This window comes from Bombus vancouverensis, chromosome 8 (assembly GCF_051014615.1).
Source record: "Bombus vancouverensis nearcticus chromosome 8, iyBomVanc1_principal, whole genome shotgun sequence".
Taxonomy (NCBI): domain Eukaryota; kingdom Metazoa; phylum Arthropoda; class Insecta; order Hymenoptera; family Apidae; genus Bombus; species Bombus vancouverensis.
In genome coordinates this window covers 3131014-3156398 of record NC_134918.1, presented here as the reverse complement: position 1 = coordinate 3156398, position 25385 = coordinate 3131014, and the positions used below count along the sequence as shown (strand labels likewise).

The 25385-nt window shown below is 44.1% G+C and overlaps 3 protein-coding genes across 28 annotated transcripts in view; 2 read left to right on the top strand and 1 right to left on the bottom strand.

Moving 5' to 3' along the window:
* The window catches only part of shot (dystonin-like protein short stop), a 51186-nt gene extending 30951 nt beyond the window's left edge, over positions 1-20235 (top strand). For 12 of the 24 annotated variants that reach the window (XM_033348166.2, XM_033348167.2, XM_076620981.1 and 9 more), the window contains 16 exons: positions 14-2784; positions 3843-5970; positions 6060-6307; positions 7101-7175; positions 7531-7702; positions 7781-7898; positions 7975-8204; positions 8278-8395; positions 11278-11429; positions 14598-14760; positions 14857-14994; positions 15079-15256; positions 15738-15800; positions 16189-16308; positions 16749-16808; positions 17070-20235. In XM_033348166.2, the coding sequence (XP_033204057.1) occupies positions 14-2784; positions 3843-5970; positions 6060-6307; positions 7101-7175; positions 7531-7702; positions 7781-7898; positions 7975-8204; positions 8278-8395; positions 11278-11429; positions 14598-14760; positions 14857-14994; positions 15079-15256; positions 15738-15800; positions 16189-16308; positions 16749-16808; positions 17070-17232 (6897 nt within the window). In that variant the 3' untranslated portion in view covers positions 17233-20235. Of the gene's footprint in view, positions 1-13; positions 2785-3842; positions 5971-6059; positions 6308-7100; positions 7176-7530; positions 7703-7780; positions 7899-7974; positions 8205-8277; positions 8396-11277; positions 11430-12863; positions 12971-13960; positions 14023-14597; positions 14761-14856; positions 14995-15078; positions 15257-15737; positions 15801-16188; positions 16309-16748; positions 16809-17069 lie in introns of those variants that run through there. The other 12 variants (XM_076620992.1, XM_076620997.1, XM_076620998.1 and 9 more) reach the window with 9 other exon arrangements.
* Positions 18037-24925, bottom strand: LOC117164808 (uncharacterized). Of its 3 annotated transcripts, none has more exons than XM_076621000.1 (9): positions 24374-24925; positions 23378-23780; positions 22160-22329; positions 20858-22079; positions 20627-20757; positions 20263-20547; positions 19642-20179; positions 19288-19544; positions 18037-19224 (listed from the first exon to the last, which is right to left on the bottom strand). In XM_076621000.1, exons 1-9 carry the CDS (start codon positions 24860-24862, stop codon positions 19078-19080), a joined length of 3642 nt encoding a protein of 1213 aa, XP_076477115.1. In that variant the 5' UTR covers positions 24863-24925; the 3' UTR covers positions 18037-19077. The 3 variants fall into 3 exon arrangements, with proteins under 3 accessions (XP_076477115.1, XP_033204072.2, XP_076477116.1); XM_033348181.2 differs by having other exon boundaries at positions 20834-22079; positions 24374-24893; XM_076621001.1 differs by lacking the exons at positions 23378-23780; positions 24374-24925 and adding an exon at positions 22462-22982 and having other exon boundaries at positions 20834-22079.
* Positions 24926-24988: 63 nt separating this feature from the next.
* Positions 24989-25385, top strand: part of LOC117164818 (uncharacterized) — a 74598-nt gene continuing 74201 nt past the window's right edge. Inside the window, exon 1 of the mRNA XM_076621009.1 lies at positions 24989-25101. The gene's annotated coding sequence lies outside the window, so the exon portion shown is untranslated. The remainder of the gene's footprint in view (positions 25102-25385) is intronic.

The window sequence follows — 25385 nt, the reverse complement described above, 5'->3', positions numbered from 1 at the left end:
TTTTTCTGAAAAGTTCCAGGAGGCTCTGGAGGGTCTCCAGAAATGGCTGACGGACACAGAGGAAATGGTATCCAACCAGAAATCACCATCGTCGGATTACAACGTAGTCAAGGCTCAATTACAAGAACAAAAATTCCTGAAGAAGATGCTAATGGATCAGCAAAACTCAATGTCCTCCTCGTACAACATGGGCCAAGAAGTGGCGGCTGAGGCGGAGCCTAAGGAACGGAAGAAGATCGAGAAACAACTGAAAGATTTGATGGCAAGATTTGATAATCTTACAGAAAGCGCTGCTAAGAGAATGGAAGCACTTGAACAAGCGATGGGAGTAGCGAAACAGTTCCAGGATAAACTGATACCACTTCAAACTTGGCTGGACAAGACCGAAAAACGCGTGAGAGATATGGAGTTGGTTCCAACGGACGAGGAAAAAATCCAGCAACGCGTTACCGAACACGATGGCCTCCACGAGGATATTCTGTCAAAGAAACCTGAATTCAGTGAACTTACAGAGGTTGCTAGTCAACTAATGTCTCTGGTAGGCGAAGATGAAGCCGCTGCTTTGGCTGACAAACTTCAGGATGCGGCTGATAGATACGCTGCATTGGTCGAACGATCAGAATCTCTTGGTAACTTACTTCAACGTTCGAGACAGGGTTTACGTCATCTGGTACTCAGCTATCAAGAACTTCAGGCTTGGATGGAGGGTATGGAAATCAGATTGTCGAAATACAGAGTACTGGCAGTGCATACGGAGAAGCTTCTTCAACAAATGGAAGACCTAGCTGACTTGACCGAAGAGGTTTCGACTCGACAGACGGAAGTAGACAGTACCACCGATACTGGATTGGAATTAATGAAACACATCTCGAGCGACGAGGCGCTTCAATTGAAAGATAAACTCGATTCTTTGCAACGGCGATTTAACGATTTGGTTAGTCGAGGTTCCGACTTGCTGAAGCACGCGCAAGAGTCTCTTCCATTGGTGCAACAATTCCATGATAATCATAATCGTTTAATGGATTGGATGCAGGCTGCGGAATCGGCTCTGCAATCAGCCGAACCTCGCGAGGATGAAATTATTAGATTAGAAATGGAGATATCGGAATATAGACCAGTTCTAGACAAGATCAACGCCGTTGGTCCGCAGTTGTCTCAGTTATCTCCGGGTGAAGGGGCGGCGACTATCGAAGCTCTAGTCACCAGAGACAACAGGAGATTCGCAGCCATTGCCGAGCAGATTCAACGAAAGGCTGAGAGGCTTCAGCTGAGTAAGCAACGTTCGCTTGAAGTGATTGGTGATATCGACGATTTACTAGAATGGTTTCATGAAGTGGATAATCAATTAAGGGAAGCAGAACCACCGAGCAGCGAACCGGAGATCATCAGGGTGCAATTGAAGGAGCATAAAGCCTTGAACGATGACATATCCAGCCAGAAAGGACGTGTTAGGGATGTGATATCCACGGCAAAGAAGGTGATCCGTGAAAATGGTCAATACGAGGACAAATCTACGATCAGAGAAAATATGGAGGACTTACGAGAAACCATGGAAATCGTCTCCGGTCTTTCAATGGATAGACTCGGTGCTCTGGAACAAGCTTTGCCATTGGCTGAACATTTACGCGACACTCACATTGATTTAGTCAGCTGGTTAGAGGAGGCTGAACAACAAGTCGCAATGCTTCCTATGCCTGCTTTAAGACCCGATCTAATAGCCGCCCAACAGGACAAGAACGAGTTCCTCGTGCAGAGCATCAACGAACACAAACCTTTGGTCGAGAAGCTGAACAAAACTGGTGAAGCATTATTGAAGCTGTGCAACGAAGAAGAAGGTATCAAGATACAGGACATATTGGAAGCAGACACCACTCGATATGCAGCCCTCAGAGCAGAACTTCGTGGTCGACAGCAGACTCTCGAACAGGCACTTCAGGAATCTTCTCAGTTCTCCGACAAGCTGGAAGGAATGCTGCGTGCTCTCTCATCAACTGCCGATCAAGTAAATGGTGCCGAACCGATCAGCGCTCACCCTGGTCGGTTAAGAGATCAGATGGAAGAGAATTCCGCTTTGGTCGACGAATTGGCTCAAAGATCCGAGGCCTATGCGGCTGTGAGGAGGGCGGCTGATGACGTGATCAGCAAGGCAGGTAACAGAGCTGATCCAGCCGTAAAGGACATCAAACGGAAGCTGGACAAATTGAACAAACTATGGAGCGACGTGCAAAAGTCGACGACCGACAGAGGTCAAACGTTAGACGAAGCTTTGGCGATCGCCGAAAAATTCTGGTCTGAGTTAAATGGCGTGATGTCGACTCTGCGAGAGCTTCAGGATGCTCTTGCTGGTCAGGCGCCACCAGCAGCTCAACCTGCTGCCATTCAACAACAACAGGTTGCCTTGCAGGAGATTAGGCACGAAATCGACCAAACGAAACCGGATGTCGAGCAAGTACGAGCATCTGGTCACGAGTTGATGGGTCTTTGCGGTGAACCAGACAAACCAGATGTTAGAAAGCATATCGAAGATTTGGACCAAGCCTGGGATAACGTAACTGCCCTATATGCCAGAAGAGAGGAAAATCTGATCGATGCTATGGAGAAGGCCATGGAGTTCCACGAGACCTTGCAAAATCTTTTGGAGTTCCTACAAGAAGCCGAGGACAAGTTCTCCAGTATGGGACTGCTAGGAAGCGACATCGACGAAGTTAAAAAACAGATTAAACAATTGGCCAATTTCAAAGCCGAAGTAGATCCTCACATGGTCAAGGTCGAAGCTCTAAACAGGTAACAAACGATTCCTTTCTTTTTGATTTCCCCTTTGCGATTTGTTGAATTTATGCGTGATCTCAAGGAAAAATCTATTTCGCGAGTTTCCCCACGAACATTTTTTCCGCATAGATTTACTCTAGTAATCTATTTATGATACCCCGCCGTGCGATATTCCATTTGTACGATAACGCAAGAAAGCCTCTCTACGTATAAGCAGTGAGATTCTAATCCAACTTTTGTTTTTCCGCGCCGGTTCCTGAACGCATAGGAGTCTGATAAGGCAAGTCAACCTCTCTCTGTGTTGTAGCAGTAGTTAGAGCATGGCTTACAATCTTTTATATATATATATATAAATATTATACCTCGATTACACCTTCGAGTATGTAATAGATCCAGGTTACCCAAATGGCTCCGCCCCTTAGCCCTTTTAATCTCATAATTCCGTAACATTATCGTAATACCCCAGCTGAAGTCGGATGATTGGAATCCTTAACTGTCTCTGTTGGTTGGAGTTCGAACAGTATTTGGTCGACGAACGTATCTTGCCTGCATGTCTGCCTTGGCTGTTGCCTGGCTCGTGACGTGCCTGTTCTACTTACACATACCATATCGTAGGTATTTGCCCGTGGACTCGACGGAGGAATGAGTCGCGGATTTCCTTTCAGATGATGCCACGGAGTAACTCTATTGACGACTTCCGGGTTAAATAAATATTCTAGACAAGACAATTTGTGTAATACGTTTATTATGTGATTCTAATGATGTCATACGATATTAAAGGCATTCAAGGCAATGTGTAACATATTTATGGTAATCGAATAATATGAAGGGCAAAAGAACTTGTCGACGTCAAAAGAGTAATTCCTTACAATAATTTTGTATCGCTCCTTTCCCGTAGAATTCGTCGACCCTGTGTTCATTATGACTAAACATCGATTCTAAACGTACGAGTTTAAACAAAGGTCGGCATCCTTGATAAGCATTCCTATGGTGTATGCTTTCTCACATTGACGCGTACAGTTTTCGATCAACGATCTACGTAAATCACGCAAGTTTTTCTCGTGCAATTTCAGACAAGCTGCCGAACTGACAGAGAGAACGTCCTCGGAACAAGCTGCAGCCATCAAAGAACCGCTTGGTGCCGTTAACAGACGGTGGGACGGACTGCTTCGAGGCCTCGTGGAGAGGCAAAGGCTCTTGGAGAACGCGTTACTACGTCTAGGGCAATTCCAGCACGCTCTAGACGAGTTGCTGGTATGGATCGAGAAGACGGACGACACTTTGGACAACTTGAAGGCCGTGGCCGGCGATCCTCAAGTGATCGAAGTGGAATTAGCTAAACTGAAAGTACTTGTGAATGATATTCAAGCCCATCAGACCAGCGTGGACACTCTGAACGACGCTGGAAGACAGTTAATAGAGGATGGAAAGGGAACAGCCGAAGCTTCGACGACTGCTGAGAAATTAGGTACTTTGAATCGTCGTTGGCGCGATTTGTTGCAACGTGCTGCTGATCGTCAACGAGAACTGGAAGATGCGCTCAGAGAAGCACAAACCTTCACGGCGGAAATACAGGACCTTTTGTCTTGGCTGGGTGATGTGGACAATACCATAGTAGCTTCGAAACCTGTTGGAGGATTGCCGGAAACGGCTTCAGAACAGTTAGAACGCTTTATGGAAGTGTACAACGAATTGGAACAAAATCGTTTAAAAGTCGAATCGGTTCTTCAACAAGGACAAGCATACTTGAAGCGTGCCGATTCTACTAGTGCCGGTGGTCTGAATCACAACTTGAGGACTTTGAAACAACGATGGGATAATGTGACTGCTCGCGCGAGTGATAAAAAGATCAAGCTTGAGATCGCTCTGAAAGAGGCTACAGAGTTTCACGATGCACTCCAATCGTTTGTCGATTGGTTAACCAACGCAGAGAAGATTCTGACGAATCTGAAACCTGTGTCGAGGGTAATGGAAACTATCCTCGGACAGATAGAGGAACACAAAGCGTTCCAGAAGGACGTTGGAGTTCATCGTGAGACTATGCTGAACCTCGATAAGAAGGGCACGCATTTGAAATACTTTTCACAGAAACAGGACGTGATTCTAATCAAAAACTTGTTGATAAGTGTGCAACACAGATGGGAAAGAGTAGTTTCGAAATCTGCAGAGAGAACCAGGGCTCTTGATCACGGATACAAAGAGGCCAGAGAATTCCACGATGCTTGGTCCAATATAATGAATTGGCTCGACGAAACGGAGAAGACTTTGGACGAGGTTGCCAGTGATGGCGCCCTTGGAGGAAATGATCCAGAGAAAATCAAAGCTAGATTGAATAAGCACCGTGAATTGCAGAAAGCTCTCAGCGCCAAACAGGGTACCTATGACGCAACTATGAAGAATGGAAAATCATTAAAAGACAAAGCGCCTAAGAGCGACGAATTTGCTCTGAAAGAACTTTTGAATGAGTTGAAGAACAAGTGGACCACTGTTTGTGGTAAGTGCGTGGATAGACAGAGGAAGCTCGAAGAAGCATTGTTGTTCTCGGGACAATTCAAGGACGCTATTCAGGCGTTGCTGGAATGGCTTAGTAAGTCTGAGAAGCAGCTGGCGGACACCGGTCCACTTTATGGCGACCTTGACACTGTAATGAATTTGGTTGAACAACATAAGACCTTCGAGAAGGATCTCGAATCCAGAGTCTCTCAGATGGAATCTGTAATCAAAACGGGTCGCGAGCTTCTTGCTAAGGCGACACCTGATGATGCATCTGCTATAGGATCACAGCTTGCTGAAATAAATAATCTTTGGGACACGGTAACCAAGTTGTCCTCTGATAAGACTGAACGACTCCAAGAAGCTCTCAGAGAGGCTGAACGCCTTCACAAAGCAGTTCACGTACTTCTGGAGTGGCTGAGTGATGCTGAGATGAAGCTGAGATTCGCTGGACAGTTACCGGAAGACGAACAGGAGAGCAGGAATCAGTTGATGGAACACGAAAAGTTCTTGCGTGAATTAAGCACCAAGGAAATTGAAAAAGATCAAACTTTGGAGCTGGCTCACGTGATTCTTGCAAAGGCACACCCTGATGGAGCTTTGGTTATCAAACACTGGATCACGATCATTCAGTCCAGATGGGAGGAGGTTTCCACCTGGGCCCAACAAAGGAATCAAAGATTGGAGAATCATATGCGAGGACTTCAGGTATTAATCTTTTTATTGACGCTTAGAAATACGTATTGATTTCTTTTATAAATTTGTGAACTTTATTTATTGTTTTATTCATTCTTCAGGACCTCGACAATCTTCTGGAAGAACTACTGTCGTGGTTAGAAGGTTTGGAGAACACTCTCAACGCTCTTGAAGCTGAGCCTCTACCAGACGATAAAGCTACTTTAGAAATGTTGATTGTGGATCACAGAGAATTTATGGAGAACACCAGTCGAAGACAGAATGAAGTTGACCGCGTCTGCAAAGCCAGACAGATCAAATCTGCGAAAGATACGATGAAGATAACGAAGGCTAAGTCACCTGCCCCAACGTACGTTCATGTTCCTTTTTATTTATCTTTTGTCTTCGGTCCCAATTTTTTTTTAGTGAGTTCAAATGTCAAGATCGCCGAAGATCGCGCTCGTCAAAATTCGTCGTTTGTTTGAGGTAGAGAAAGTAAACGAGATTCGCCTATGTGCTTCTCGATATTGATTTAAGTAACTGAAACGTTTTTTGTTCGTTTTCGTTTGCGCTTTGTCCTTTGGAAATTACACTTGCCCGTGCATGTGTTGCGTTTGATACTCTACTCTTCTAGTTATATTTATTTATTTTTTGTTTTGTTTTTTTTTTTTACTTTTTTCTTTGTCTACGTAAACGATTTTTGATAATGATTAAGTACGGACGTCTACGAGGACAGCTGGTGGTTTCGACAGAAAGGTGCGTTCACGAATAAAACGGGTTGTCGAGGTCTCTGATCGGTTCATTTCGAAGTAGCAGCATGGTATGTGATAGAGTACTTCTGAGTCTGAAAAAACGAGTACGGACACTCGAAGCGCATCCAAGGCGTTCACTTTACACGTACGGAGAATAGGCCGCTTTATCTATAAACATTATTGTCAAATGAATATTAAATATTTTTTCTTTTATACACAAGTAATGCTTGAATAGCATTCTACGTGGCCTATCCTCCTTCCTCCCTTCCTTTTTCCTTCGTTTGCTCGTCTCACAAGGAAACTCGACGATCGATCGTTGACATGGGTTTGAGCGATCGGTGCACGAAAACGCGAGTTCTGCCAGTATTGGGTAGAGAAATGTCAAGTGATGTGACGCATGTTCCTGTTTAGCCGAGCCAGCCCAGGCCGTGAGAGAACGCCCGATTCGTTGCCGCACATCGGCCCACGGTTCCCACCCAAAGGAAGGTTCGTCACACCTACCGTTACTTCGATTCTTCCTAATCATCCGTGCTTTGCTTTAAACCCCTAACACACTTTTCCATTTATCTTTCTATTTATCTTTTGCAGTTTAATCGATCGCGTCGGTCGTGTTATGGATGAACAATTCTCCTTCATAGATTATTTCATTTCTTTTCTTTCCTTCTCCATCTTCTCTTATTCGTGCTTTTTTTATCTGTTAAGTTTTGAATAATCATTGTGGAGGTCGTTTCTGGTGATTTACATATTTTATCGTTCATCGGCTTCCTTTGCCTTACATGCTTTGTTTATTTAATTCGCGACGAGGAACGGAGGTATTGACGTAATTTTTTGGTCCATATAGCAAAGGTGCCGAACCGGAATTCCGTAGTCCGAGAGTAAAACTGCTGTGGGACAGGTGGAGACACGTTTGGATGTTGGCGTGGGAACGTCAACGTCGTTTACAGGATAAGTATAATTATATCCAAGAACTGGACCGTGTCGCAAACTTCAGCTGGGAAGATTGGCGCAAGAGAGTGAGTATACAAGAAAGAATCATTAATATTGACTCGTCTTTCGTTTGTAATCCGACCACTAAAATTGTCCCATTACAGTTCCTGAAATTCATGAACCACAAAAAGTCCAGATTAACAGATCTCTTCAGGAAAATGGATAAGAATAACGACGGACTGATTCCACGCGAGGACTTCATTCAAGGAATCATGAACACCAGTGAGTTCCTTTTTTTAACTTGTTAAATTTTTTTGATAACAAAATATACCATCATGAGTATGATTTATTCGCAAAGAATTCGAGACTTCACGGTTAGAAATGGGAGCGGTCGCAGATTTGTTCGATCGCCACGGTGAAGGATTGATAGATTGGAAGGAATTCATCGCGGCTCTAAGACCAGACTGGGAGGAACGCAGAACGTATAACGACACTGACAAGATTCACGATGAAGTAAAACGATTGGTGATGCTTTGTACTTGTCGCCAGAAATTCCGTGTATTCCAAGTTGGCGAAGGAAAATATAGGGTATATATTCGAAATTAATTTCTACTTTACCATTGGGGAGATTTTGTAATTCGAAAATATATTTGATTTTCAGTTTGGAGACAGTCAAAAGTTGCGGTTGGTACGGATTCTACGATCGACCGTGATGGTACGAGTCGGTGGTGGATGGGTAGCATTGGACGAATTTCTATTAAAAAATGATCCTTGCCGCGGTAAGTGTTTCTTTCATTTAATTTGTCTGTTTTTCTTTTTCTCTACTTCGTTACCGCCGAATTATGCCGTCGGAATCGATGAGTACGGACTTTTTCCTGGTCTAATTTTGAATGGTTTTCTTTACTATAACAACGAGTCTTTACAAACTTTCCTTCGACCGTTCCGTTTCGCCCCTACCAACCTTTGGACGTGACACAAATAGATCGGGTCTTAATTAAAAGTAAAACTTCACTATTTCCTTATCCTTTATCCTCATCCAAAAGAGGCAGCTAAACGCGTTTATATTTTTTTACCAACTAAACAGACGTGTGGGATTTAATTGTTTGTCCTTTTGTTTGAGATACGTTTATTAACGTTATATGCTTCTTATCTTGAGTTTTATTGTTTCTGTCTTTTTGATAAGGGTACCGAAATTGTAAAATTGAAAGAAAGAAAAATCGAACTCAATTACTTTCCGCTGCCTCGGGAATAAATATTTACTTGTATACGCGTTCATTGACAAAAAAACAGATCGTGTAACATTTGTATCCTAAAAAAATATTTCATTCATCAAATTGTCTCACTAACGAACCCCCTCATCGATTCTTCCCGCGCGATCATTCTCATTTCTCTCCATTGTGTCGCATTTTTGTTGATGCTATGTATTCACCTACATTTGGTATACGTGTACGATCTCAGCTCCTGAGGTACAAAGTGTGAGCGTGACTAATCATTAATCGACTCTACGCGAGTTTTTTAACACCGTGTATATGAGCAGAAGAAGAAAGCGTGTGCTCGTTATGTACGACCTCCGCTTCGCGTAATATCTACCTGCGTACTCGCTAGATTTTCATTTCACCTTAATCACTGATCACAACGAACGACTCTCCGTTCCACGAATTACTTCAATATTCAGTTTTATCTTCTTTTTATCGTTACAAGTTCTGGCCGATTCTGTTGCATTAAGTTTTGCAAAACAAGTTCGTGGAACTCGATCGTTCAGTTGACTAGCAAGTTGACTAAAGCGATTATAATGTATCTTGATACTTAGGAGATTCATATTGCTTGTCACTTGTACGTAACTAACGTCATCCTCTGCCAGCCCCTCTGATCTCCAACCTTAACGAACAAAATAACAACATTCTACCTTGTTCCGTCGAATCATTTCATCTTTTATTGCGCACAATTTTATCGACGTACTTCCCCGATTTCATTACGTGTACATTTTTTAATTACGCATTCAGTTCATTCAGTATTGCATGCCTTCGTCTACTTTACATTAAAAAAGACAAAGAAACGGACCAACTAAATTCCTCAAATCGTAATTAACTCGTTAAGTTTTTCTAATGCCGATACCGGACCCTAACAAACCGGAACAACATGAGGGTTGGTGTCCGCTCGGTGAGGATCTTTTTATATGGGAATAATTTCAATTCGTGGTCCATACGTTACATTTTTTCCAAAGAAAAAATATTCTTTTCTCACATTTCTTTTTACGCTCTATGAAACAGAAAGAAGAGCATCTTCAAAAATGTATTTTGCGATCGTACTGGCCACGAAATGAACATCCTGCATGGTACGTGTTTTGTACGTGTACATAAGTTTGCTTTTTCGCAACGAGTTCAAGTTTTGTTGTGTACTTTAGTTTCTTTTCATGTTTGTTTGTCGAGCAGAAGACTTCGTGTGTGTGTGTGTTTGTGTGTAAGTAAAGTGGCATGCAACGCGGAATTCTGATTTTGAATCGTTCTAACGGAAAATCTTAAACCGTGTTCGCGTAGATCTCGCGTTTACTTTGTCAAGATAGGACCGTCTTACCTTTCTCAGTCATCTTCCTCTTCCATTACATACCGAAATAATAAAATCCGTTTCTTCAAAGTCGTATTCACGTTTCTTTTTTCTTTTACTCGACAAGGGTTCCGTGTATATCGAGATATCTCATTTATCATTTACTACCGTCGTCGTCAAAAGTCAGCTAATCTTATTTACCCGGTCTCTAATTAGATTTTAGTCGAAGACAGATTGAATTTGACTATCTGCGTACGCTCTGAAATTAATTAACTAGTTGACTTTCGACGTCGACACGATTCGCATGGCATACGATCACTTTTCTAATAGCATAATTAACTGGGAATTATACATAAATAATGGGGAATCATAATTAAATTCATATGAAATCAAAGCGGTTAACGTTTCAAAAATATTCCTCGAATCTTATCGTGATTAACACGATATCCGTCTGATTTTTATCCTTAATTATCACTCGAACCTTTCACAATTATCGTCGGACAAATATTCTATAATACACTGTATTTTGTTTCTTTTTTGTTCTACCGTACACTCGCACATGAACATACCGCGTGCGCCGCTATCATTGCCTTTTAACTGATACTACCGCCGCTACTATCGCTACTACTATCTACTCTCGCTATTACCGCTACAATAACCTATACATTCTCTACTCTGTTACTCTCAACTCCAACTTTCTCTGTGCACGACACCTCAAACACCTCGCAACGATAAAACTCGACCAAATCGGCTCTTTAATCTGTCGCTATTGATAACGCGCATGATTACTCGATAACGCCGCTGTAACTACGCCCCTACCTACGTATATCTGATCGCTTTACGTATTCTGTATATCTTTGATCGCTCTGATTTATACTATGTTTCCTCTATTATTTCTCGGCTACCCGTTAATTATCTGCTCTATATATTGTTACCTCTTTCTACGCTCGTTTTATCTCCTCTCTCTCTCTCTTTCTCTCTCTCTCTCTCTCTCTCTGTCTCTTTGTAAAAAAATACTATTTTCTGTACTCTGGCCCCGCGCTCCCTTTCTCGACACCCTGCGATACATATCCCGTAACGCCTTCCTTCTAACTTGCGTGCACGCAACACACTGTAGCCAAGGGAAGAACGAATATCGAGCTGCGAGAACAATTCATATTGGCGGATGGCGTCAGCCAGACAATGACGGCGTTCAGATCGAAACCGAGCCCAACCTCGACGCTGCAGCGTACGCCAATCTCATCCGCGAATGCCGGACCCATCACCAAGGTAACGTGTGTGTATCATCATTCTCTCGTATCCTCGATCGATCCTTTAGGTCGCGATCGTCGAGTTTCCAAACTCATTCGAAAGTCATTCATTTCGTTTGAATTTCGCAATTTGACGAATTTCGATATCATGGTCCGGGATCGATCCGGGGAACCTTATGGCCTCCTTTGCGTAGATATGCGAGACCCGGCACACACGTGTCGAGGCAACTAATCTTTTCGTGTTAACAATCTGTTTATGTGAACGTATAACTCCTACTCTCAACGTAGGTTGCTACCTTGCTACTTGTTTATCGCCACTCGTGCATTCAAATTCGCAGTAACTGCGTGAACGAGGCCTAAACATTTGTATATCTTTTTCATGTCATCGAGTCGCGTGCTCGAGTCTGCCCGTTTGAGGGTGGTTTGAGAAAATGTATGCAACCTGGACCGCTGGATCGTTCGTTGATCCGTTCAGCCGCCCAAAAGCCGATCGATGCTCCACGGTGAATGATGTTGTCGGAGTTTCCTTAGTTCGATATCGATCGCAACGATCGCACGCATCGTAGATCCCTCTCCCTCATGTCGTTTCTATATCTCTTGACTTATCTCGGCTTTACTCCGGTCATCTTTCTCTCTGGTCTATATACGCCTAAGCTCGATCGACGACCTCGCTGTGATTTAGGTAAGTATTATACCACTGACCCGAGGAAATCAGGGACTATGTTTTTCTTTCTAATCTTCTGGACTCATTCTTTTTTATCCTCGCATGTGAGCATGTCAGCTTTCGAAGTGGTAGCAATCGTCGCACCTACAGCTACCTTAGCTCAGCCAATTGCACCTCGAGGTAATTGCTTTCAGCCATTCCTGTCCCTCATTCGGCTCAACTCCGAGGTCCTTTTTGGTTTTCAGCCTATCAAGTCCCCGAAAATATCTCCCGGCCCTAGCCACGCTGATACGCCCTCGAAATCGGGATCGAACGGGTCGTGCAGTGAATCGGGACGATCCTTGGCGCTTCATTCCGCCGAGGGAATACAGAGAGTACCTCACCTCAGGAGATGCGATTTCACGAGAATCTATCACTATTTTTTTTTTCTTTTTTTTTTCCTGACGATTCTTTTCTTCTCTATCTCTATCTCTGTCAGAATCTGTACATTGAATCGTTAGAATCCAACGTTCGACGTCGGTTCCAGCGACGTGCTCGACATCGCCGTAATCTCCTCGACATTCCAGTGATCTGTCCACTTGACAGTGCGAATATGGAGCTTTTGATCGATGAATATATCAAGGCTGTTATAAAATAGTGTTATATATATGCGAAAAAAGCTTGGAAGAATTCGTAAGAGATCGGTCGAAAGATCCAATATTCGTTCGATCGACGGACAAACGTGAGAAAACCGGTGCTTTCGCCACATTTACGACCGGTGTATTCCTAAAATTTTCGTTTATGGTGTAGCGGAGGAGTTTATGAACCAGCTGACGCCGATTTTTGAGAGTTTGAGGCAAAAGGAGGACCTCCCGTGCTCGTATCCCCTCCACATGCACGCCCCCTCTTATCATTGGGTAAATAAGAAAACTCTGTCTACTCTTTTAATTTCTGCTGTCGATGGTGTGACACACATTGTATTATCCAATACAATTGATTAACCGTTTTATTTTATATTTTCTATCGAGTTCATCTTTATTTTCTATTTCTTTCTCTTTGTTTCCTTTTTTATTTTTTTTGGGGTGATAGTGATTTGTCTTCCTCGAGTGCGCTTATCACGTTCCTCAGCATCGTGTGACGACCGATGGGAACGACTCGTTGTTCACGATTTCAACGCCCGACTATATCGTACCGATCTCGCTGTCCCGATTCTTGATCTCTGTTTCTTGTGTTTTTCATTTATATATATATATATATATATATATACGTATATTTTGTAATTTGCGCTACTGCTACCGCTACCGCTGCTCTCAGCATTCCCGCAAGTATTGTCGTTCGATTCTCATGGCGATGCGCGCGTACATGAACACGACGAAACATCCCCCACGTCTCATGGCATCATCGCTTTAACGAGAATCATCTATGCATGCGGTAGAAATGGTAGTTTAGCTCGACGATCGTACTTTTCATGGTTTTTAGGCCGATTCGCGGGACAATATTTTTAAAAGAGCCGGCGCATGTATCACACTGAACGCGTAAAACGAAATTTCGTTTCGAGTTCGCAGTAGCTCTCGGGGTTTTTTATACTGTCTTTCGTTTCCACGTTCGTTAGCCTAATTTGCCGTGTCTAATTTCTTAAATTGGATGCCTCTGAACGATCTCCCCTTCCTCGTAGGACGAACCGAGAATTCTTCCAGCTCGTCTTCAAAACGATCGGTATCCTCGATCTCTTTTATATTCGCCCGCTTAGAATTTGTTACTATTTTCTTCTGGATCGAATATCGAGGGTGCCGAACGTTGTAGGACGTGTAACGTTTTTCGCGAGACGCGATTCGCGGATACGGTGAACTACTGTATCGAATATGTGCATAACGATCTCCTGTATTGCTGTATTGGTGCGTGCATAGTGGCGTTGATCGGAGATACTTCGAACCATCATAAGCTACTCTATCTGTCCCAACTTCCTCTGGTAAGTTTGCATGGATCTTTTTTTTTTCCTTAGACGTAAAAAGTCGCTGTCTATCTCTCTCGAGCTACCACGGTGGTCTCTATCTTTTTCACTGGTCTTTTTGTTTTGTTTTTTTCTATACTTCTTCCTTCAATCGATCGATCGGTTTCTAGTTCGCATCGGTGGCGTTGAATGGTTATATACGAACGACCGAGGAGCACCGCGGAAAGAAAGAATCAGATTTCTTCGCGATATCGCTGATGCAAACGTCACGTGGCGGAAGGAAATTTGTAATTCTCTAAGTACAAAAAAAAAAAGGAAGAAAAAGAAAAAGTAATTTTTCCAATTAAAATATTTATTTTTTGTCGTTTGAATTCGCTTCCTTCCGCCTTGCGATTCGACGTGTATCGCTTCAACTAACAGTATCGGCGCGTCCCACTCGCGCGTCGACCGGTTCAAACAATTCTCGCTATTTGTCTATCTGTTTGTTTGCCTCTCTATTTCTACCGTGTACTCGCCTCCTCTGGTAGAACGCATTTTTCCGTTTGGTTTCCCGTCCGTGTTCGCTTAATCAAGATGAGCTTTCTATCGCGTAGGTGAGGGAACGCAGCGCTCGCAGCGTTCCCATGGGACAGTCGCGAGCATCGCGCTCTTCGTTGAGCGCCGGAACGCCGGACAGCCTAAGCGACAACGAGAGCTCCTTCAAGCTTGGCTCCGCCAGGAAAACAAGTACACCCTACAGAAGCTCTATGACACCGGGTAAACAATTCTATCAAATGTTTTTATCCTAGATTTTAAATCATTTTTTAGTCAATTTTTTGGGGTAATTTTATATTCATCGTTCGATAACTGCAGGCGGTAGTCGACCATCCAGTAGGCCAGCTTCGAGACCAACGTCCAGACCAACCAGTAGACCCGGAAGTAGGCCCGCATCCAGGCAAGGAAGCAAACCACCGAGTCGCTATGGTTCCACACAATCGTTAGATAGTACTGGTAGGTACTTATGAAAGATCAACAAGCTTTTATTCGTTTTAATATTTGGAATATGTACTTTCTTTGTGTTTCTATTAATTTCAGATGATTCGACAAATGTGAGCCGCATTCCACGCAGAACGGCAGTCAGCACGACAGGGAATACTCCTACTTCTAGCAGACACAATAGTGTGTCAGGAAAGCGCTTATCGGTGAACGGTTCGAGTTCACGACCTCGAACGCCCACCGGCCTGGTTAGTCCTGCCAGTGGTGTTCCAGCTAGGTTTGTACCGACATCTTCCGTTTTCCCGTGTGTTCATCTGAAAAAAAGATACAGAAATTTATCTGCGATCAACTAACCTCGCATCTTGTCGAATCTAGATGATTTTGTCGCATCGTCAATTCTCGTGGTAGAGACATTAACGACGGTCGTATGTATCGTGACCTATTTCGCATCTCGTATTCCTATAATCTTGGAATGATATTGATCGACGTGTCGTGTGCAAGATACGGTGTTCGTTCTCCCGGCATTTTGTTCATTTTTTACCGTTTTGTTTTTCCTTTTTTGTTTCGTTTCCCTTTTTTCATCTGTTTCTCCTTTTCTTTTTTTATTATTCGTTTTCCGACACCGAACGAAATCTGCGAATAATTTAGAATTAGAGAAAGCAGAGACCACGGTTTTAGAGCCATGCCTATTAACCATTCGGTACTCACGTGTCAGTTAACGACGATTAACGTAAATTTAGTTAATAACATTTTTTTAGGTTTGGCACGATCCATAGAGCTTCGAGCATTCCAACCCTGACTGGTGTCGGCACACCGATCAGGTAAACTAAATTAACAATTATGGAATCGAGGTCAAAATTGGCGATTGGCTTTAGCTTCATTTGTCACATGTTATATACTACATACATAGCGCTATTAAGGTGGACTGTCTAAATCACGGTGCCTCGTATCATGTAACCACTCTTCTAAGTTCATATCTCTATCGCGTAGGCAATGCTCGCAGTGGTGATGGAGGTGTTTTCTTTCCATTCATTTTTATTTTCTGTTGGATTATCTGTTATCTCGGTTTAATTACTCGTGCTTTTTTTCGCGGCTTGTCAAAGGGAAGAAGGAAACGATTAAATCAGTCGAAAAAGCTAAAAGGGGAGCGCGATAGGTATACCGCGTACGATAGTTGATTAACTGATTAATTGAATGGTGATGGTTTAGCCGTTCGAGGATCCCCGTATATGTGGGCACGGATATAAAATCCCCACAATCGACGACCAGCAATATTTCCACTCATTCTACGCAAAGCAACTACTCGACGGTTTCTACCGATTCTACCGGGTATGGCTGAACTCTTTCCTCCTCTTATTAACACCGTCACGTCTTTTCTGATTTCTTTTTTCTTTCTGCACTGGATGTCATTTGCATGCGCATTGAAATATCTTTTTTGATTTGGTACTTTTTTTAATGCTTTCACATATTGTAGTATCGTTTCCATAGGAAGCGAGTTTACGATAGCAAAGTAAGTAAATGCTTCTCGACGAACGCAATCGTTCAACGAAAGGATCTGTATTTGACGATGAACGATCGCGCTGCTCAGGTGAAAATTACTTAACACCGATCGCAAACGTGTATGTTTTATACGTTTGCCTTCGGTGTTCGCACAATTATCACGACGTTTGATTTGCAGCTTCGCCCTATTAACGGCCGTATTTCATCCTGCAGCACCGCTTAAGATCTACTTAATAATATGGTATCGTGTTTGTTTTCTAACACTATAGGAGCAGCTCGATGTGTACAAATTCAGCAACTAACACCTCGTCGGCCGTTAAGCGAGCTAGGTAATCATCGTTTCGGTCTGATTCGGTTTACACGTAATCTAGTTTGTCGCTTATATCATTATGATCACGCGGACCGTCCTTAAAGAACCCAGACGGACATAGCGGCAATATTTACACGCATTTATATTTAATACGCAGCCGATCGACCAATCTGCGTATTTTTTGTTCGCGTGATCGATCGATTTCGATCAACGAATCGATCGTGTTCAATCCGTAAACTGTGAGAATCTAGTATAACACAAACTACTGATTTTTCTATAGAACAAGGACACCGTCCAGTGGATCGAGCACGCCACTGCCGCCTTCTTTGAAGCTATCCAGGAAACCTTCTGGAGCATCGGATACGTCCGTATCGACCACACCGGCCACTAAACGAAAAGGCAAACCAACGCCGATCGACCAACGGGCGCCATTCCGATTATAGTCAGCAGATATCATCGTAGTCACTGAAAGGCCAAACATTTCTGAAAAGCTGCGATCGTCGGCGATCGAAACGAGAACACGTCGACGCTTAGGATATTCTAATATATAGTAAGAATAGATTCGAATGCGCAAGGCCGTTACCCGAGAGAGTTGCTCGTGTCGTTGCTAGCTTTCGCTGCTTCGGATAATTAACGCCAATATTCTTCTTGGGGACGTCCGAATCGAGTGAAAGAGCTTAATATTATTGAAATATTTTGTAAAAAAGAAGAAAGAGAAACGAAATGCATAGAAACATGAGGAGATGATAGAATGGACGCGGTTACAAAGCGATCCAAAAAGAAACAAAATTATTGCGGAAGTGGACGTCGGTTGTACGTAAGGAGGACGATACGTACGAGTTAGACATAAGTTCCGCGACCGAGCGTACCAATTAACTCTTTCGTAATAAATTTTCTTTACTGCGAATAGCGATAACGATCATTATTAATGTAAATGTAATTTTACGTTATCCATAGGACTAGGTTTTTACCGGTCGAGTAACACTGATGATTAACGTTTCATGTTTCGAAAAGTAAAAACCGTTGCCGCAATGTATGCGTATTCAAGAATCACAGAATTCGACGATGCGATGTACGCCAGGTCCCGCGTCGCTGACTTGATCGATTCGGTCGATCTTTTTCGTTGTTTCGTTTTCTTTCGATCGTCGTGTTTTTATTTCTTTTACAATCGTTTTCTCTCTGTCTCTCGTTTACTGATGGAGAAAGGGCCCTACGGAAAGAGCAACACGAAACCGAAAGGATATCAACAGGAAAATAGTAGGCGCGCTGTATATGTACATATTGCTCGATTCTCCGGGTCGGTGTCGCACCGGGAACCACTCCGCGAATAAGACAATTTCCTAAAAAATAAAAGACACAAATTACGCTACACGCAACGATTGCCTTAGGTCTATCGCCGTAAACCGCTTCTGCGCGAATCGTACCTGCCTACCGAAGTGAACCGACGCACGGATGAACCGGACGGGCCCTTAGAAATGTCGGCCAGGCGAACAGAGAACGCGTTTAATATCGAAATCGTAGCCGCTTCGTCCAAGATGAAAGAGGAAAAAAGAAAAGATAAACGGCAAATGCCCGTTTTATACCTATCGGGCTTTACAAACGATGTATCTATTTTGCGAAAGGCATTTCCGAGCGTTTTTCCCCTCGTTTTCTTCCCCATTTTTTTACGTTTTAGAATGCGATAATTAACGCGCGAGATAGCACGATTCGTACGATGATGCGATTAATCTATTAACTATTCTTAAATGTTAATCTCTGTTTTCGCTTTACTTGAAGGTTCTGTATCGTCGCTACTAATTACAGTGGAAAAAATATACGCAAACGCACACGCATTTGACACCAAAAAAAAAAAACTGATGAAACTGAGAAAATCAACATGAAAAATTTCCCCCCATATCCTTTCGTCGAGAATCGAGTTAAACAGAAGAAAAAAATCGAAGACTCATGTAAAAAGTATCGTTTATTAGAATTACTTCGATTTCTTCATTCGCGGAACAATCGTATTTATAAATTAGACGCAAACTTAACCAGTCTATATACAATATAACAAATTCATGCCAACAAATATATCTACAACAATAATTATTATTTCGTTTTAGTTTCGACGAAATTAGTGCCGTAAAGAGTGGGACGGACCGAACGGAACGGACGATCGATCGATCGATCCCATAAACTATCTTTATTCGTGACAACCAGACACTATCCTCGCTCGAAGACGAGAATAGTCGTATTCGTTCGACTCGTTATAACGCATCTATCGATGTATTCGTGATATCGAATTTATTTATTTATTTTCGTGAGAGCTTTTGAATCCGTGCTTTCAATCCCGTGGCGCTTAGTTTCAATTTTTCCACCTTTGCTTTACTTCCGTATTTCTTTCTCATCTCTTCCATTCGTTCCTTTCTTATTCGTTGTTGCTCCTTTTTCCAGATATCCTACGAAATCCGTTATACAAGTATAAAGAAATTCGAGGGAATAAAATATGACGGATGATGTACCTTGAAGTCCTGACAGAAACCGAGCCAGAGGACGAAGAACGCGCTCGGATCGGCCGCGTCTAGGTTCTTCGCGCCTTTAGGAGTGTACTGGTAGAATTGCATCACAGCCTTGAATTTGCTCTTCGCGTCGAGCAAAGCTTCCTGCTCGTTTGCCAATTCTGCTCTTGCCACGCGGAAAAACGCATCCATCTTTTCTTTGAACGGTCCTGACGATTCGGGATCCGCTTCAACGACGATTTCACATTTTTCGGTACATACTGCAATACAAAAAAGAAAAAAAGAGTACAAAGATAGAAAAATTACAATTTCAGCGTAGAATTTAAAAAAAAAAGATGAACGTTTATAGATTTTCACCTTGAAGTTCCTTCTTTAATCTTTCTAACTCGGCCGAGACATTCTCAAAATTAATGTTCGATGCCGCCTCCATGTCTGCCGGTTCCGGAACCGGTAAGGGCAAAGGTTCTTCGAAGTTGTGATCCTTCTCTTGAGCTAGTCTCGCTCTAACAACATAGTGGAGTAACGTAATACCAGGTACATTTGACTTCACGTCCCTCAACTTCCCTAGAATTTCCAGACCAAAACCGTCGGCTTGCCCTCGCGTCCTGTTTCCGCCATTCATGTAATTGCCGAGCGTGAGAATTAACGCCATCACTTTTTTCAGAGAAGTAGAATTCCGTAAAAAATCGCACGTGCTTCGTAAATTTGTTAACTTCGATGCAACGAACGAGATCGCGTCTTGAAATTCCGCTTGAAACATTAGACACGCAATTCTCTCGGAGAAGTGATTTATACTGGACAATTTTTTGAGAAAAACCTCTGGTCGATCCAGAGGAATGTCCGTATTACTCTCCTCGAAAGCTTTTATCTCGTCCAATTCCTTCTGCGTTGGCCTCTAAGAGCGATTAAATCACACAACGTTTATATTATATAAAGAAAAATCTTAAACTATACGTTTTATAATTTTCGAATACCTACGATTTCGTATATCTGCTGCAACGCCTCAAGGTTAACCACACTAGTATCCAAGTTGTAAACCGCGTTCTCAACCTCGCAGAAGTCTACGTGCAAGCTCTTCTCCAAAATGCCCACGGTCTTGGATCGTTTCGAGTCGAGAATCTTTGCTGGTTGTATCTTAGATGGTTTCGAAGCCTCGTCCGCTTTTTTGACCGGTTTTCTGGCGGTCACCTGACGAGAGAACAGGCCGGCGAACTCTTTCATATCCAGATTTTTCTCTTCCTCTAGTTCCGCCCACAGAGGAATCTATCGAGTGAATGAATACAATTAATAACCTTGACTTAACAACTCTTCTTCCTCTTCTGCTCGTGTTATAACCAAGTACCTGAAAGGCCGATTCTGAAGCGTCGACGGAACCACGCCCCGTTGGTATTACAACCTCCGTTGGTACCAAAATCCTGGTCCAGTAGAGCGGTTTCATAGGAACCTCGGGACAGAGCGGCTCTTTTCTCATGCCTAAACGAGGAAGATCGTTCTGATAATCGCGAAATCGGCAGCGTGTCTCGTAGACAAGTCCTGTCCTGTTACTCACACGCTCTGCTGACTGGGTACCAACCTCCAACCGGAGGTGCGGGTAAAGGGCAAGGTCCTTGCGATGGTCCTTGAATTCCTGGCGGAGGCGGAGGCGGAGGAGGACCTCCGGGTATACCCATAGGCGGCGGTCGTAGCATAGACGGTGGTCCACCGGGAATGCCTCCGATCGAAGGTGGTGGCGGAGGTGGCGGCACGCCCATCATAGGCGTGGGAGGAGGAGGCGGTGGCGGCGGTCCTCCGGACACCGTACCGATCGAGGGCGCTGGGGGAAACGGTGGGGGCGGAGGAGGAGGAATCGGTGGTCCTGAGTCTAATCGACTGATAGTTGACGCAGAGGATAAAGGTGGTGGCGGAGGTGGAGGCGGTGGAGGCGGTGGAGGCGGTGGAGGTATCGAGTTAAATAGAGGTGTCTGAGGCGGTGGCGGAGGCGGTGGCGGAGGCGGTGGAGCTGGTATGGAACACGCCTGTCTTAAGATCGAGGGTGTAGGGGATGGAGGTGGTGGAGGCGGAGGAGGTGCAGGTGGTGCTGCTTGTATCTCACCTGTCATCGGTTGTAAGGTCGGCTGCGGTAAGGGAGGAGGCGGTGGAGGCGGTGGAGGCGGTGGAACTGTTGGTAATGAAGTAATGCTTCGTTGAGACGTAAACGATTGCGTCAGGGTGGTGGAGGCAGGTAGCGGAGGTGGGGGTGGGATGGAGAAAGATGGTTGAGAAACGGAGGCTGAACTGTTCTGAGAACGATAGTCTAAGAAGGGCGATGGGGGTGGAGGAGGTGGTGGGGGCGGAGGAGGAGGTGCACTCGAGTATGCAGGCGGGGAAGAAGCTTGTGGCAGTGGGGAAGTTAGGGTCAACGATAATCGAGTAACACGGCCCGGTGTCGTGTCGTTTCCGGAAGCCTTCGCGTCCTTCGAACCACTTGCGACTGATGTCGTGCAAGTGGCACTCGAAGATTGCTCTTGAGAAGTCGCATCCTGAACGATAGTCTTCTCCAACGATGAACCGAGCGTTCCAGAAGATTTCCCTTTGGATAAATCTTCGGAAATTGCTTCCGGGAAAGTTGTCGTAGGAGATGTCTGCGTGGATTTACCTTGAGTAGTTTTGTTTGCATGTTTCGCTAGTTCTCGAAGTTTTTCGAGTTCCCGTTTCAGCGACTCCTTCTCGGAATCTTGTTGGTCTTTCGCGGAAGCTCCTTGGGAAGTTAAACTGGCAGATATAGATTGCGTATCTTTGCATTGGGACTGATCTTCCTGAAACAAGTGGCACGTTTGTTTATTTTGTTTTTAAGTACATGATCTTTGACATCCACTAGAACGAACAGACGTCTTACTGTAAGCTCCTTATTCCGCGTGACACCATCAAGCGTAATTGATCCGATAATACCATCCGATACAAGTCTGGAATATATTCCAGCCGCAAATTGTTTGACTTCGGCTTCCGTAAGTATCGACTTTAATTGATCCGGCAGCGCCGAGATTAACGTTCCAACGATTCGTCGTTCTGAAAGATTAAAATATTTTTAAATTCTTCCCTACTTCTTCCCGTCGATTGCACGTTTTCTACCATGCAGTCTCACCCGATCATTCGTTTCAAAATCAAGCAAAACTCGAGGAAACGAGACAAACATCGAACCTGTGCAACTTTCACTGATCGAGTACGGTTTAATGACAACTTCGTTTTTGGCCTCGACGACGTTCCAGCCTTCGTCCGGCATTGGCGGCTGCTCTTATCTGCACGTGACTCTGAACTTTTCCGACTTTAGGCTCACATCGTAACTGGATTTCCACGAAAACTCAACAGCGATCCACAGCGTTCGCCTTGCCGTCGTCGTCTGTGCTCGTTTTCCGTAATTTGGAAAATGTCGCGCGATAAGTAAATGTTGGCCGCCTTGTTAACCTCTGACAGCGTCGAGATAATTGCCAATCATATATCTATACAGTTCGCCTTTACTCGAAACATGCTCCTTTCCGTAAAAACGATCTCGAAGCCAGCAACTATTCGGAAGAAACGCCACCTCGATAGCTGCCCACGTCATATTGAATGGCTAACGATGAATTTTTTTACGACGTCTCGACGAATTTCACTTTCAAAATGGGAACGTGATCATCGCTCGATGTTGAAACGGGCTACATCGCGAAACACGAGTGCGACACGTGGCGAAATCACGCCTCCCTGATAAACTTTATCTCGTTTCTTATCGAAGCTTTATCGAAGCGGAATACCTATTACTCTCGGTTGTACATCGTTACCGGCGCTTCGCGAGTAAACAAGTTTCTCGTTTGCCTCGTTTCCTGATTGAGAAATTAAAATGAAGTTACGGATCGTTTGAGAGTACGCGGTATCATTTCTCCGAGCAAGTAAGCTATCGTAATTACGTAATTAAAACTACATTTTATCGTTTACGACAAGCTGATACAAAAAAAATTTGTTAAACCGACATCGAAATGCCATTTTTAACGATCGGGCCATATACTTTGAAACGTCCTGTAACTCATTTTTAAATCTCGTATTGAGGTTACCAATAAGAGAAGATACGAGTTCCGCTCACCGAAAAGCGGGGACATGGAAGACGGTCCGACCTCGTGACTCTTCAAAACAAGTGCCAATGACGTCGAGGCTGCTTCCTCTTTGGCGCCATTCGTGGCGCCGGCTAATTCTTCGGGATCGGTAAACACACTGTCGCTCGAAGACTCTTGGCTAGGTGGCATCGAAATCTCAGTCACAACCATGCACTGATTGGCCAACCGCCATGAGTCTGTGACCAGAAGCGTAGGGTCTTGCTTTTGAATCTGATTTGTTGCTGGCAACAATGGCGCTTCCGATGAATTTTCTTTGGTCTTCGTTTCTGTTAGCCCGACTCGTTCTATCGCTCTTTGAAATCCATCTTCTTTATCGTGTTTTTCTCGTACCTGTGACTTCTTCCCCGAAAGCTCTGCTACAACTGGGCTGACCTATTTGAAATAAAGAATCAAGAAATTCCAAGTTATTTCGATATTAAGGTACTTGAAGAATCGATTTTGAATCCTGTGCCGTTTGATTTTGTCCGATTAGATATATATATATATTTTTCCTTTCATTAGGAGGATATGTGCAAAGAAACAGTGAATTTTTTCGAAATGGTGGAAGCAGGTGGTTGGAATCGTATAGAAAAATGGGCAAATTTGTTCGATTAACTTTTACACAAGAAATCACATTCTTTCGTACATCGTAGAATCACGTATATCGTACTTAAATTGCTTGACATGCGGCGCCAGCATTTCAGTTAGCCTCGACTTCCGAAAACATCTGAACGTACCAGTGTGTGACTTTCAACCAACTTCACACGCACACACACCCGGTAGATTACCATAAACTTCCAATCGACCCGTAGCAATTCCAATCAGTCCAAACTTCAGGAATCAATTATTCGACCGTTTAGCAGGGGCGGAGTTTTGTATACCATCATCCCCTTTTCTCATCGAAGAACACAGAAAGCCGACATACCATTTCGTAATAAAACACGATAGAACCTGGAACTCCATTCAAATCGTTCCCTATAACTGACCTTCCTCTCGGTAGATCCAGGTGGTTTCGGAGCCTGCCTCTTGTGAAACGGTCGCTTGTCCACACCACGTCTCTGACATACTTCCATCTTTCTAGCAGGTGTTTCCTCTGAGTCACCCGTTTCTCCATCATCCCCGGTGTCGGTCGCGTCGTCAAGACCATCCGCTACGGATCCTGGCGTGCTCGCAGTTCCATCCGCAGCCCCTTTGCCCTTCTTTCCTTTCTTTCTAGCCTCGCTTTGCAGATTGCCCATGGCAGGATCGCGCGGCGACGCTTCCCTTGCCGCGAGACTGTTCGGCCCACGGCAGGAGGAGGCGGTGGCTCGTTTGACGTCTGATGCAGCGGTTGCGGCTGCAACGGTGGTGAATGCAGCCCCGACGTCTCCGGCATAGAATGCTCGGAACGTGTTAATACAGAAACGGACGACGTCGCGCAGATTTTGGCTGGCGTGCTGTGACGCGGCTGCGCTCTCGTACATCCTCTCCTTCATCCCAACTTCGGTCGATACCACCAGTCCTTTGCTTCTTCCGCAACAGTCGCCGGTGCCTTCTAGCGCGGACACGCGTTTACGCGTGCCGTTACACTCTGTTCCTTGCGACTGTGGCGTTGCAACTGCCGAGAAGATTCTTTCGGTCAGTGGTTTTTGGGAAAGATGCCAAGTTCAGGCTCGCCTACGGGAAACATTGTCGTAATGTCGTAGTGTTCGATTGACAGGGACCCGGGAAAGAGGTAAGGGATTCGCGGTTTTATTCCCGGCGAGTGAATTCGACGATTCGATGGTCGGCCTGTCGTTTAATGCGTGTGAACGATGGTATGATATGTATGGTTGCGAAATAAGTCACCGATCTGACTTCGAAAGTAACCTTCGATCGTTCCCTGTTGTTGTTGCTGTTGCTGCTGACACAAATAGATAAGTCGCTTCAAGGAAATGAATATCGAAGTTATGAATATGGAAGAGCGTTTTAATTACGAGGGAAGGTATGTCACGTCGAATGTTTGAGTTTCCTTTTACC